This window comes from Chiloscyllium plagiosum, chromosome 6 (assembly GCF_004010195.1).
Source record: "Chiloscyllium plagiosum isolate BGI_BamShark_2017 chromosome 6, ASM401019v2, whole genome shotgun sequence".
In the NCBI taxonomy this organism is placed as follows: domain Eukaryota; kingdom Metazoa; phylum Chordata; class Chondrichthyes; order Orectolobiformes; family Hemiscylliidae; genus Chiloscyllium; species Chiloscyllium plagiosum.
The window spans coordinates 97342263-97357839 of NC_057715.1; the positions used below are offsets into that span (position 1 = coordinate 97342263).

General features: G+C 40.2%; 1 protein-coding gene across 3 annotated transcripts in view; it reads right to left on the reverse strand.

The window, feature by feature from the left end:
* Window positions 1–15577, reverse strand: part of ucp2 (uncoupling protein 2) — a 52378-nt gene that overhangs the window by 831 nt on the left and 35970 nt on the right. For 2 of the 3 annotated variants that reach the window (XM_043692206.1, XM_043692205.1), the window contains 5 exons: window positions 10496–10712; window positions 9529–9736; window positions 7798–7995; window positions 3141–3242; window positions 342–522 (listed from right to left, as the gene is read on the reverse strand). In XM_043692206.1, coding sequence (XP_043548141.1) covers window positions 342–522; window positions 3141–3242; window positions 7798–7995; window positions 9529–9736; window positions 10496–10621 — 815 coding nt within the window. In that variant the 5' untranslated portion in view covers window positions 10622–10712. Of the gene's footprint in view, window positions 1–337; window positions 523–3140; window positions 3243–7797; window positions 7996–9528; window positions 9737–10495; window positions 10713–15577 lie in introns of those variants that run through there. The other variant, XM_043692207.1, reaches the window with a different exon arrangement.

Sequence of the window (15577 nt, forward strand, 5' to 3'; positions counted from 1 at the left end):
ATCACATAAGTAGAAAGCAGCTTAATTTTAAAATCAGTATATAATTAAAATGGTGGAATTAATCAATAACATCAAGGAGATGCCCAAACCTTTATCAAAATCCTCTCCAACTCTCCACTCATCTCCTTTCAGCCTCTCATGAAAGTGTTGATTGTAATCTACTAAACAGCTTCCTTATTTTTGCTTTCAATTACTGAGATTCAGTCCTCCTTTTGCTAATACGTACCACCCTGAATTACAGTATCAATTATAGAATTAAAGTAGCAACATCCACTAATTATTGAAACCCGAAGCCAGCATTTTCCTTCACTAAATTACAGACATTAATAATGATTTCCTACCCTTTATAGAAGGCTGTAAGACCCTCCTTTGTAAACATGGTTACTGCACAGTTGAATGCACTTCTGTATTGGCCAGGGGCAGAGTTCATGTATCTTGTCTTCACTACATCGACAGGCGAAGCAATAACAGTTGTGCAGAATCCAGCACCAATAGCAGAGGAGAAGTGGCATGGAAGGTTATCTGCAGTGAAGATATTCAGTTTAACAATAAATTTTAGATTAAGTGATTTTAGTGGGAACATTCCTCCCATTGTTTTAGGGCCTATTAAATAGAAGCAGAAGTAGTTCTAAGAAACTGAGAAAAGGATTGTATATTGGGTTTAATTTGCAAAGACAGAACTTTGATGGTCCCATAAAACCCCATTAATAGGTTTCAGCATTTCCTCTTAAACAGATTATTCGTATGTAAGTTAGCTCGCTGAGCTTGAAGGTTTGTCTTCAGACATTTTGTCACCATACTAGGTAACATCAGTGAGAGTCTCTGGTGAAGCGCTGGTGGTTTGTCCTGCCTCTCTATTTATAGGTCTTGGTTTCTTAAGGTGGGTGATGTCATTTCCAGATTTTTTGTTTCCCCAAGGGGAGGTAGATAGGATCTAAATCAATGTGTTATTGATGGAGTTCTGGTTAGAGTGCCAAGCCCCTAAGAATTCTCATGCGTGTCTTTGTTTTGCCTGTCCTCGGACAGATTTAGATTCCCACTACCTCCCCTTGGGAAAAAAAAAGAACCAGAAATGACATCACCCACCTTAAGAAACCAAGACCTATAAATAGAGAGGCGGGACATACCACCAGTGCTTCACCAGAGACTCTCACTGATGTTATCTAGTATGGTGATGGAACATCTGGAAAACAAACCTTCAAGCTCAGCAAGTTAACCTACACATCTATCATCAACCTGAGCTACAAATCTTCTCAAAAATCAGATTATTTATTGATAACGATTCCTGGTGTAGCCCACAGGGTATTACACAAAGCACTCCAAATGCAACAACATCACTCACCATCTCCTACTTAAAAAAGAGTCACCATCTCCAGCTTTAGGTAGTAAATTATTATTAGATATAGCTTTTAAGGTAATGTTCCTTTGGTTACTACAACTAAACAGGCCTTTGAGGAGATTAGGAGAAAATGAGGACTGCAGATGCTGGAGATGAGAGTCAAAAAGTGTGGCACTGGAAAAGCCCAGCCGGTCCAGCAGTATCCGAGGAGCAGGAGAGTCGATGTTTCGAGCATAAAAGTGACTAGCTGTGCTTTTCCAGCACCACACTTTTTGACTTTAAGGAGAGAAGCACGTTTCATTCATAAGACAATAAGAACAGGAGTAGGGCGTTCAGCCCCTCAAGGCTGCTCTGCCATTCAATAGGATCATGGCTGTTCCAATATTCCTCACAAATTACTTGCATTTTCCCATAACTCTCTACTGATAAGAATTATGTACAATGTCTATGTGTCCATCTATATGTGGCCATTCTGTAGGAAAGAAATACTGGGCTGAGTTTTGCTTTATTGACAGAACAGGAGCCAAACTCTTTCCAGGTCCTTACTGTGCCAAGACAGCACACAAGAATAATGGTTGCCCATTAAAGACAAAGGTGAGGTCTTCTTCTCTCAGAGAGCCGTGAACCTGTGGAATCCTTTACAACAGAGGGCTTTCAAAGCTGGGTCATTAAAGTATATTCAAGGCTGAGATAAACAGATTTTTAAAATAATGTCCCGCTCTCTATTTATAGGTCTTGGTTTCTTAAGGTGAGTGATGTCATTTCTGGTTCTTTTTTTCAAGGGGAGGTAGTGGGAATCTAAATCTGGCCTAGGACAGGCGAAACAAAGACACGCATGAGAATTCTTAGAGGCTTGGCACTCTAACCAGAACTCCATCAATAACACATCGATTTAGATCCTATCATCAAGGGCTATGGGGAAAAAGGCAAAGTGGAGTGTAGGATTCTCAGAGTAGCATGATCTCATTGAATGGTAGACTTAACCCAATGGGCTGAATGGCCTAATTCTTTTCCTACATCTGATAGGACTATGGGATGTTCTTGGGATGAGTTTTTGTCTTCTGCTGTAGAGACAAATTCCAAATGCTTGTTTTTCCATGATTAATTCCCTAGTCTCACCCTCTAGGGGCCTAATTTACTTTAGCTACTCGCTTCCTTCTCATATGCTTGTAGAACTCAATATCTGTTTTTTATATCTCCTACTCTCATTCTAACTTCTTTATTTTTAAAAGTCATTCCCTTATTTGTTTATAAGCTTTTCCCAATCATGCCTACTACTAAATCCCAACAGCATGCTGTGACTTTTGTTTCATTTGATACAATCTTTAACTTCCTTAGTTCATCCGTTGACAATTTAAGGGAAACACTAACAATTGTTTAATTACAAAAATTGTTTTTAAAGTAACATAACAGAACCAGTTATGGTAAAAAAAAAATCATGTTATCCACAAAATACCCATTAATAAGTCACTAATCTGATTTGTGTACACTTTGAAGTACAAGCTATATCCAAGATTTAGGAACGGCTTACACCAGCAGCAGTACTGTTACAAATGTATTTCTGAGTCCTTCACAGGCTAAAAATCACATTAGATTTCAAGGCAAGTACACACGTTAAAACACAATATGGTCAAAACTACTACTCAATTGTATTTTTCCTGGATTAATAAAGTGAATGGATTACTTCTTAGAGAAGGTCAACTGTATTCAATTCAAACTTGAAAATTCCTCAATTAAATCTCATTTTAGAATTGATAACATTCCAATGTGTAAGCAGTAGGGAATCTCATCCAACACTTACCACTCAACAGACCATTCTTCATCAATAGATCCTTGATCAGATCGTAGGTAACAAGCTCTGTACAGTTCACAATGGCATTACGGGTAATATTTGGAAAAGTCCCTGCAGAAAGTTAAATGTCAATTTTAACGATATTCATAAACAATTTATCGATTCAGAATTTCCAATATTATATGTTCAGATCCCAACACCTTCAACATAATAGATCATACTTCTGTTAACTATGGGCCATCAACTATCATGATCATCAAGCTGAGAGATTAACCCTGATTCAAATGGAAAATGCAGGAGAGCACGCAAAGAGCAGCATTAGGCACATTTAATGGTGAGATGTCAACCAAGAGAAGCTATAAAACCAGTCTACTTGTCAAATAGAATAGACAGGGCTAAGTCAGCCCAATACCAATGGATCATATCCGTGCTCTGCACTCACCACATAGTTGCAAACAGTCCTCAATAATTAAACAGCTCACAGGAGACAGTTCTGCAATTACTATCTTCAATGATGGGAGAACCCAGCACATCAGTGTACAAGATAAGGTTGAAATATTCATATCCAGCTTTAGTCAAAAAAGTGTCTATCCATTTTGCCTTCCACCTGAGGTCCCCAGGAACACAGATGTCAGTCTTCATCCAATTCAAATGGTCCAGCAAGTCTGCTCCAGAACTGGCCTCACCCACTGGTTCTAGTTCAGCTGTAACACTGGCATCCACCCAGAAATGTGGAAAATTGTCCATAATGGCAAGATAAGGTTCACAAGGTCAATTATCACAGAATTTGACTGAGCATGGAGTCATACGCAGCAGAAAGAACGATGGTTGTGGTTGTTGGAGCACAAATATCACAGTCTCAGGACATCTCTGCAGAAGTCCCTCAGCATAGTGTCCTCAGCTCAATCAATATCTCCTTCATCAATGGCCTTCCCCTGCCTCACTTCACTGTCTCAGAAGTGGGGATATTTGCAGATGACAACAATGTTCAGCACTTTTCCTGCGACCACAGACATTGAAACAGTACAGGTCTAGGTGCAGCAAGATCTGCACAATCTGTTATTTGTCACTTATCAGGTCCATTTACGCCACATAAATTCCAGGCAATGATCATCTCCAACAATATAGAATATAACTAGGTAAAAACAATGACTGCAGATGCTGGAAACCAGATTTTGGATTAGTGGTACTGGAAGAGCACAGCAGTTCAGGCAGCATCCGAGGAGCAGCAAAAATCGACATTTCGGGCAAAAGCCCTTCACCAGGAATGATGAAGGGCTTTTGCCCGAAACGTCGATTTTGCTGCTCCTCAGATGCTGCCTGAACTGCTGTGCTCTTCCAGCACCAATAATCCAAAAACAGAATATAACTATTACCCCAGATGTTCGAGGTCACTACCATCTCTGAATCCCCACTATCAATATCCTGAGACACACCATTAGCCAAAAACTGAACTAGATCAGAGATATAAATACTCTGGCTACAAGAATAAGTCAAAGCTCGGAATCTTGCAACAAGTACTCACCACCTGACTCCCCAAAGTCTATCATCTACAAGTTAGGTGGATGGTAGAATATTGTCCACTTGCCTGGCAATCCATCAACTACTTTCAACATTCACTCCCTCCACCACTGCTGCTTCTAAAACTGTGTGTCAGTGTGTTCTATTTACTTGTACTGTAGAAACTCAGTAAGGTTCTTTTGCCAGCACCTTGCCACCTCTACCACCTTGAGGAATAAGCACAGCAGATGCAAAGGAACGTTAATACCTGCCATTTCGCCTCCAAGCCCCTAAATTTCTAGACTTGGAAATATAAAGCTGTGCCTGCACAGTGTCAAAAACCTGAAACTCTCTCCCTAACTGCAGTGTCAGTCTAAGGACTGCAGCAATTCAAGAAGACAGTTCAGCATCGCCTTCTCCACAGCAATTAGGCTTGTGCAATAAAATGTTGGCACGGCCAGTAATGCCTAAATGAGTGAATAAACAAGAACAAAAACAACAGATCCACAACTTTAAGTGCAAGCTCCAGTGCTCATTGCTGAACAGACAGGTTTGTGGAAATTGTACCAGGAGGCAGTCCTGTACAGGATCTGGAATTCTGTTAGGTATTCTCAGTGCTGAATATAAAATAAAAGTCACAGCTTAACTCTCAAAGTACAATTATAATGTTTTCATCCTACATCCCCGATGGTCCCACTTGTATTGAATTTAGCAGCTTCATTTGCTGGATATTTTCCTAATCAACCGGTTCAGAGATTATGACATCTCTGGAGCAGGTGGGACTTCAACCTGAGTTTCCTGGCTCAGAGGTAGGCACACTACCACTGAACCACAGGAGTGCCTCAACACTGAGCTACAACAATCCAAAGACTTAGAGTCATACAGATGTACAGGATGGAAACAGACCCTTCGGTCCAACCTGTCCACACCGACCAGCTATCCCAACCCAATCTAGTCCCACCTGCCAGCACCCGGTCCATATCCCTCCAAACCCTTCCTATTCGTATACCCATCCAAATGCCTCTTAAATGTTGCAATTGTACCAGCCTCCACCACATCCTCTGGCAGCTCATTCCATACACATACCACCCTCTGTGTGAAAAGGTTGCCCCTTAGGTCTCTTTTATATCCTTCCTCTCTCACCCTAAACCTATGCCCTCTAGTTCTGAACTCCCTGACCCCAGGGAAAAGACTTTTCCTATGTATCCTACCCATGCCCCTCAATTTTGTAAACCTCTAAGGTCACCCCTCAGCCTCCGATGCTCCAGGGAAAACAGCCCCAGCCTGTTTACTCTGACCAATAAAGGAAAGCATACCAAACGCCTTCTTCACTATCCTATCTACCTGTGATTCCACTTTCAAGGAGCTATGAACCTGCACTCCAAGGTCTCTTTGTTCAGCAACACTTCCTAGGACATTACCATTAAGTGTATAAGTCCTGCTAAGATTTGCTTTCCCAAAATGCAGCACCTTGCATTTATCTGAAATAAACTCCATCTGCCACTTCTCAGTCCATTGGCCCATCTGATCAAGATCCCGTTGTAGAAAACTGATAGGAGAAGCCATTCTTCTTATTAGTTAAATGTGGCTGACAATAAAAGAAATAAAGTTTCTCATGTGCCAATATCAACTTGCCAATTCAATTGATAAAAATATGCAATTCCAGTTTGAGAAATAGAGTACAGGTTTGTCATTTCTGCTGCATAAAAAAAGTCAAAGTCCCAGAGGATCATTAGGCAGAGAGGACTGGTTTACCCGATGGTCACCACACCTCAGGCAAGTGGCAAAAGGTGAGAATGCAGAACCTTCATGGTAACCTGAAGCAGTGCAGAATAGAGCAGAATTTTCAAACAGCTTGCGGGCATGCTCCTGCTGCTAGTGTACTTTCATAGATGCTTTGGAAAGGGAGTGAGTAGGTGCGGACACCTACCTACCCTCCAAAAGCATCTGTTGAAGCTACTCTGGACCTATCCAAATGATCTGCGGAGGACAGCACCCAGCTTGATACATTCCTGTGGCAGGTTGGAGGGCCAGTCAGAGACAGATTTCCCCTACACAAACACATGCCACATTTTAAGCATTAACTTTCTAAATCAATAAATAGAATAATGGGGGAATGATAATGACATAGCAGTAAATATGCCTATTGACTAGTCATTCAGTATGCTAAGCAAATGCTTAATAACATGGTTACAAATCTCACCAGGGGAGCTGATGGTGTTTAAATTCAATTAATTAGGAATTCATAGTATCAGACTTGGTGGTAGTTTCGCAATTAACAAACGGTCTTTAAAAACCCCACCATTTCACCAGTGCCCTTTAAGGAAGGAAATGTGCTGTCCTTATCCAGTCTGGCCTACATTTGACTCCAGACCTACAGCCATGTTGGAGATTCTCAAGTGCTTTTAGAAATGACCTAACGTTCCACTCAGGAATAGGCAACAAATACTGGCTTTGCCAACAAGCTTATCACAGAATAAAGAAAAGAAAGGTTTGCAGATAGGGCTCTCTTGTTAAAAAGGGAAGGCTCTCCTAGAGGCAGCTTGTTCCTGTTAATTGTCAGCCTCTTCCAAAGCCTCCCTTATCCTGCTGTCAGCTATTCCAGATTCAGTGCCAATGGCAGATCTGAGAAGCAGGAATGAATAAGCAGTTCCTAGTTTCTGAACTTTTCATGTGGGCATTGCTGTCAAGACCATCTTTCATTTCCACTGAATTGAGTTGCTTGCCAGGCCATTTCAGAGAGCAGCTAGGAGTCAACCACAATCAACCACAATCGAATCACATTTGTCTGCAGTCACACAGACCTGATGAAAGTAAAGTGGGCAAATTTCCTTCCCTAAAGGAAAGGGCATTAGTGAACCAGATGTTTTTCTGGTTACCATTGCAGAGAAGAGTATTTTAGTCCAAATTCTATTAACTACATTTAAAATTTCACCAGCTGTGAAGATGGGATTTGAACCAGTGTCCTCAAAGTATTAATCTATACCTTTAGAATACTAGTCTAGTGACATTATAACCATACCACCATCTCCCTACTGTTAAACAAATACTCCCTGAAGACAGCGGAAAGAAGTAGTCAACAGATTTCCAGTTAATTGAGAAAGGTAAAATATTGGCAATTACAATATGTTGTTCCAAAATAGAATTAGAACTGCAAGGCACATACCTTTCCATAATCCCCGAACACCTTCTTCCTTGGCGATGGTTTTATAAGCTTCAATGGTGCCATTATATCTTCTGTTTGGACTGGACAGATTTGCTTGTGCTTGAAATCTTACTTTCACCACATCAGTTGGTTGGGCAAAGGCCACAGCCATGGCTCCTGTGGTACAACCAGCAAGTAGGCGGCTTCCAACACCAACATCTAAAATAATTCAACCAGTGATGAAAAATAGTCTGCATGACCAATTTTATTTTAATCAGCTAAACTGAAAAATGAATATTTTGTTTTTGAATTTGCCCGATATTGAAAATGATCCAAATGGAGGACAACAAAACCTGTGTGTGGTGTTTGAATGTAGACCAAATGGATATACCAAAACATTGCTTAATCTTCAGGTTTCCTTATAATTTGCATCCACTCAACTAACTGTTGTCTGATCACTATTTCCAATTATGGACAAAAGCTGGTGTCAGTGGGCTGATGCTGCTGCTTGTCCTTGCTGAACCACAAGAAGTAGGGATGATTCCTGTGGAGGTTGTCCCACCACCAGTGTGATTGTGGCTGATATTAAGCTTCAACCCACTTTCCTGCCCACTCTTTTATCCCTCTACTCAGATCAAAAATTGGTGAATATGTTTAAAGCAAATATCGACCAATGTAGGATTCACAACAATTTTGTATAGGCAAAGATTCACAAACAGTTACATAAACTTTTCATCTCAATCCTAAATGATCACCCTCTTATTCAGAGGATGTGTCCCCATGTTCTAGAATGAAGGAAAACATGTTCAGTGTCTTGTTTAGCCCCTTCAGTCTCACATATATTTCAATTGGATCAATCTCCAATTCTTCCAAATTCCAGGGATAGGCCCAATTTGCTCTCTCTATGTGACAATCCTCTCATTCCAGGGACGAATCAAATAAAATGTCTGCTGTACTACCCCAAAGTACATCCTCCTTTACATATTGAAGACCCAAATGACACAAGTACACCAAGATGTGGTTTCACCAAAGCCCTACACAAGTACAGCAACACTCCTGTACTCCCCTTGCGCTCAAGGCAAACATACCATTTGGCTGCTTAATCAGTCGTTGTCCCTGCTAACCTTGTTATTTCCCTGTACAAGCACAGCCAAGTATTTCTGAACATTTATAAGTTTCATACCTTTTAAAAAAAATTCCCCTTTTCTTTTTTTATGACCAAAATGAACAATCGAATCACAGCCTACCCACATTATATTCCATCTATCATTTTGCTGACCATTCACTTACCCTGTCTATACAAGTTTGTAGCCTGTGTCCACTTCACAGCTTTCATTTCCACCTAACTTTGCATTATCGGCAAGCTATTTTTAACCTGGAGGTTAATCAACTAGCTTCACCAAAGTTTAGCTTCCAATGTCTTTTTAAAGGAAGAGAAAATATTTTTTTTAAAAGTCAAAGTAAATCAGCCTTGTGCAACCTAAAATTGGTTCAGAAAATTGTAGGTTGCTCAATACCTAATCTTTCCCAGACTGGTTTGACATTACAGTCACAAATACATTTTGATCTAAATCACCCCTAAATCAAATTAGAAGCCCTCATTGTGTATCCTCTGGCATAGTTAAGTTCATTAAAATTAGATGGAAAAGAATCCAAAACACTGCCCTATCTGGAGAATCAGACAGACATTCTCACATTATTAAGTGGTATAAACAACTCAATTTTGCTAGTTAAATTATAAACCATACTTACGTTCAGATCGTTTGGTATAAAACTGTTTCACAGAATCATAAAGTCCAATGCGCACTGAAGCAAAACTCATCTGACGTTGGAGACCAGCTACTAGACCACTGTAGAGACTTCTTGGTCCCTCAGTCTTGACCATTGTAGTTATGGTGCCAAAGACACCTTTATACTTTACGGTGGTCGCTTCTGCAGCAGACTTCAATTCTCCTTGAATCTGTGCAGGACAAAAATCGGATGAACAGGCGCTTTGTGAGATTTGGGGTCAGCCCAACTCACATGTAGACTAGTCTAACACTTAGGCATCCCAGATCCAGCACTCGGTCATCACAGGGTATTTCCAGCTTGGTACTTGTAAACTGCTATTCGTAAAAAAATTACATATATGGAAATATTGTGAGTAGATGTTTGAGAAGCAGAAAGTCTCAAAATTTAATCTCATTGTTAATAAGTGAGGCCAAAGTGGGCAATGTAGCACAAGCACTAAACACCAAACAAACAAAAAGATCAGCAGCTACTAGAGTGACATTTCCAATTGTTAAATATGTAGACGGATACAAGTTAGATAGTACTGGCATTTACTTGTGGGAGATCAGCATTCAGGATCAAATTCCTACATTTGCACTGCTAATAACGGGTCCCATATGATGGCACACAATCGGAGACTCAGACGATAGCTTTAACAGTGTACGTGTGCAGAAAAATGGGCATTAAAATTGTTCTCTCAAATCTGTACCAAATAAAGCCCATGCATTCTGAGAGATGCTGGAACTGTTCAAAACAATCTAGCAATATTGCCAAGAAATGTTCAGTGCTTTTGGTACATTTTAAAAAGTTAGTAAAATTCATTGAAAATGTTACAGTGAAGGTTGAAAGTGAAGAATTCACAACAATGTATCAGATCAAGTCAGGTGGTATGCCAATGTCTATGCTGGTTCAAGCCACATACTTACATTGTACATTGCTGGGAACTTACCTGTAATCTGACTTTAGCAGTGTCCAAAGGGAAGGTGAACAGGTCAGCGATGCAAGCAGCTGTTCCAGCACCAATAAATTTTACCGAGGCTGTGGGAGGAACGTCTGTGGGTTTGAAGCCAACCATTTTCAGAAATGGTACGATTTAGCAGTGAGTGACGAGAAAAGTCAGGGAGTGCAATATAGTGATCAAGAAGACAAATGCACTCTGCCCAAGCCTGTGAATAAACAATACAACTGTTCAGTTTCTATACTCTGTTTACCAATCTGTGATGATTACACAATGATAGGGGAAATTAATTCCTCACGTAGGATCAAAAGGAATTGCTACTATAATCCAGAGTGATTTTGGGAAGACATGATTTAACCTTAGTATTGGAAAGAACAATGTCTAAAAACTTGTGTGTCAAACCACTTCTATAGCAATATAAATAGAAATTGTTATGGCATTCAAGGCAAGTCTGCCAAACTTATTTTTTGAGATGTTCAGAAAGAAAGATTTGTTACATCTTATGGACTTATCAGGTACATCAATTCTTGGCACATACCCATGAACAGACAAAATTAAGGATACTAGCCAAGATAAAAAAGTAAAGAGATACATTTGAACTAAATTGTTAATACTGCATCTTGACTGCAGTTTCATATGAGCAAATCTCTCAATCCAAACTCTTCATGGCCCTAACTCTGAATTCTAAATTAGCAACCATGTGTGCATGCATGAGAGAGAAGAGTGAGACAGAGAGAGAGAGTGAGAGTGTCTGCCTGCCTCATTACTAGCCCTTAAAAATACTCCTGCTGCAGGTGTAACCTCATTGGCTGCCTTTGACTGCAGAAGTGTAGAGACAAAAAAACTGCAGATGTACAAGGAGCATTCATAATGAAGGCAGTTAGTTAGTAAATCAACTATAAACCATTACAATACTTTAATGTGCTTCCCTTCTGAACAAAGATCAGTACACTTAGCAAATGTGAACAGCCCAAGAATCTTTCAACAAGATTACTTTTAGAGAACAGAATTGTAAAAGTTGCAAGTTCTGGGTATAAGTTTGCTTGTTGAGCTGACAGGTTTGTTTTCAGATGTTTTGTCACCATGTTAGGTAACATCATCAGTTAGTGTCCGGTGAAGCGCTGGCGTTCTGTCCAACTTTCTATTTGTGTCTTGATTTGTTAAGGTGGGTGATATCTTTTCTAGTTCTTTTTCTCAGACGTTGGTAAATGGGGTCCAAATTGATGTGTTTATTGATGGAGTTCTGGTTTGAATGCCAGGGCCTCTAGGAATTCCCCGTGCATGTCTCTGTTTAGTTGTCCTAGGATGGATGTGTTGTCCCAGTCGAAGTGGTGTCCTTCATCTGTGTGTAAGGATACTCGTGATAGTGGGTCATGTCTTTTGGTGGCTAGTTGGTGTTTGTGTATCCTGGTGACTAGTTTTCTACCTGTCTGTCTGAAGTTGTGTTTGTTACAGTACTTGCGTGGTATTTTGTACACGGCACTCATTTTGCTAGTTATTGGTATAGGGTCTTTTGGGTACATAAGTAGCTGCTTCAGCGTGTTGGTAGGTTTGTGGGCTACCATAATGTCAAGGGGTCAGAGAAGTCGGATAGTCATCTCAGAGATGTCTTTGATGTATGGTAGTGTGGCTCGAGTTTCTGGGTGTGTTGGGTCTACTTGTTGGAGTTCGTTATTTAAGAATCGGCGGACTGTGTTTATCTGGAAAACAGGACAGAATACCAGCACTTCACTGGAGGCTCACTGATAATGTTACCTAGCATGGTGATGAAATGCCTGAAAACAAACTTGCCAGTTCTGCGAGCAAACTTACAACCTGAACCTCAACTTGAGCTAAACTTCGTCTCAAAAATTTGCAAGTTCTCTTTTACTATTAGGATTTTTTTGAAAAACAATTGTTTTTTTGCCTTTGGCAATTTGATCTTATCTGATAAGCATACACATTATTTAGGTCCTGTCAGCCATTTTTTCTCAGGACAAAATTCTGAAATTTCCTCCCCAAAGGCATTGTGGGTCTACCGACAGCACATGGACAGTGGTTCAAGGTGGCAGCTCACCACCACCCTCTAATGGGCAGCTAGGGAAAGGCAATAAATGTTGATACATCCAGCAATGTCCAGATCCCATGAGTGAATAAAGAAAATTACAATTGACCATTTCCTTTTTTCAAATTTAGAGATTAGCAAAATACAATTTCAAATGAATTAGCAAAGGTTTTGCGCAAAGCAACTTTGCAATAACAAACTGTAAAATTTAATACCACCGAGCCTTTTGAATCCACATTACTGCTCATTAAGTTAAGCTAATTATGTTTTTATTGGTAACTTTTATTGGTAACTGCAACTAACATTCATCAGCACAGAACGATGGAGTATGCCCAGGTTCAAGTCCCACTTGCCCCAGACCTATGTTGTAACATATCTGAACGTATTGATCAAAACAAAATCTACGTCAGTCAGCACAAGCTTGTCTAGGTCCTGCTCTGGGATAGTATAGATGGCTTTACTGGGTGCTGTTGTGGCACAAATGATAGTGTCCTTGAGCTGTAAGGGCCTGGTTCAAGTCACACCTACTCTAGAGATGGTTCACATCACAACTGAACAGATTGATTAAAAAAAACACATCTAGAATAATGGAGCACAGGAGGCCATTTAACCCATTAATGTGTGCCAGCTGTTTCAAAAGCAATTCAGCCAGTTGCACTTCCTGCCTCTTTTCCCATTTCCTTGCAACTTTTTGCCTACTTTGCATTTATCCAATTCCCTTCTGAAAAATTCATTTCTATCACATACAACTTTAAAACACCCTTCCAAATGCCTCCTTAATCACTTGCATACTAACGCTGCTCTAAGCACAGCAGCTCCAGCTTCTTCAGACTACCATGTAACTGTGATCCTTCACTCCTGCATACATTCTGGTAAATCTCTTCCATGCCTCCCAACAATGGGGAATCATTTAGGAGAGTGATTGAGAGTGTATCATAACATTTATGTAGATGATAGAAAATGACATTGGTGAACCTAAAGGAAGAATAATCAACTGGTAGAGTTAACGTCAATGAGACAAGAACAGAAATGAACTGGAGGTTGATGTGAAAATCAAAATGGTTGATGTGAAAAGCAGTATCTAAACAACAGGTACCTCCAAACTGAAGGTGGTTTGGGCATAGATAGGGTATAGGCATAAGTGGGTACTGCAGATGCTGGAAATTAGGAGTCAAGACTAGAGTGGTGCTGGAAAAACACAGCAGGTCAGGCAGCATCCGAGGAGCAGGAAAAATTGACATTTCGGGCAAAAGCCCTTCATCAGGAATGAGAAGATTGCCCGAAACGTCGATTTTCCCTGCTCCTCGGATGTTGCCTGACCTGCTGTGCTTTTCCAGCACCACTATAATCAAAGATAGGGTATATTCTGTCAAAACAAAAAGGGGAAAAATCTTCCCGGGGAAACAGCTTTCTGAATAACATTTGGATGAGAGATGAAGTTAAAAAAATAAGATATGCTCACCAGAGGTGTTAGGTTGAAAATAGAATTTAAAACCAAGATGAATAAAAGTTTCAGAAGGCGATGAAGTAACAAATATGAAAACCAAATGAGGGATTATATGTATAAAAAGCAAAGAAAAATCTGAAAATCTTCCATAAGTGCATCAATCATAAAAGGTGGAGTAGGACTGATTGGAGACCAAAAAGGGGATTCACTCATTAGCCCCAAAGACAGCTTTTGTGTAGGAATCGATTTTTAACAGCCAGGGTCAGAGACTTTGTCAAACTATCCTGACACTTTGAAGATTTGTACACAAACAATCCCAGGTTTATGTTTTTACATCTCCTTTAAAATTGTACCATTTAACGTGCATTGTCTATCCAAATGCACACTGATGTGACAGTTTCACATGTACCAGAATGCTTCCAGGAGTAAAGGATTACAGTTACATGGGAGTTTAACATCACCTGCCATATTTTCAAAACTTAGGAGTGGAGTGTACTATTAAAATCAATGTACATCCAAAAAAAGTGGTCTGATTATTAAACTCAGGGTCAAGCCAGCAAATTTCCCACTTCAGTCCAAAAAACTAGCAGCCATGATGTTTTTTTTTATCTGTTCCACAATTCAAAGGCTTTCCAGTTAAAGATGATGCGGAAAAGGATTAAAATCAGGGTAGATTTTTAAAATCAATTCAGAACAACTGTGTAGTTGTTGTCCTGGCAGAAGATTAAAGAATCTTTTCTCAGGGGCTCTGCAATCTTGTCTGCAAAATCTACCTTCTTCACATGAAAACAAGCTCAATATCTTGACTAACACAAAAGGTGTTAAAACCTTGTTTGCAACTGATTTGTACAGCTATTGAATTTGACTAGATTTTATTGGATGCTAGCTAGGAAAGCAGGAAGCTCTAAATCTGTCGACATTGAAATCAGAAACAAAAACAGAAATTGCTGGAAAAGCTCAGCAGGTTTGACAGTATATGTGGAGAGAAAGCAGAGTTAATAAGACCATAAGACATAGGAGTGGAAGTAAGGGCATTCGGCCCATCGAGTCCACTCCGCCATTCAATCATGGCTGATGGGTATTTCAACTCCACTTACCCGCATTCTCCCCTTGGCCCTTAATTCCTTGTGACATCAAGAATTTATCAATCTCTGCCTTGAAGACATTTAGCGTCCCGGCCTCCACTGCATTCTGCGGCAATGAATTCCACAAACCCACCACTCTCTGGCTGAAAAAATGTCTCCGCATTTCTGTTCTGAATTTACCCCTTCTAATTCTAAGGCGCGTCCACGGGTCCTAGTCTCCTCGCCTAATGGAAACAATTTCCTAGCATCCACCCTCTCCAAGCCATGTATTATCTTGTAAGTTTCTATTAGATCACCCCTTAATCTTCTAAATGCCAATGAATACAATCCCAGGATCCTCAGCCATTCCTCGTATGTTAGACCGACCATTCCAGGGATCATCAGTGTGAATCTCTGCTGGACACGCTCCAGTGCCAGTATGTCCTTCCTGAGGTGTGGGGACCAAAACTGGACACAGTACTCCAAATGGGGCCTAACCAGAGCTTTATAAAGTCTCA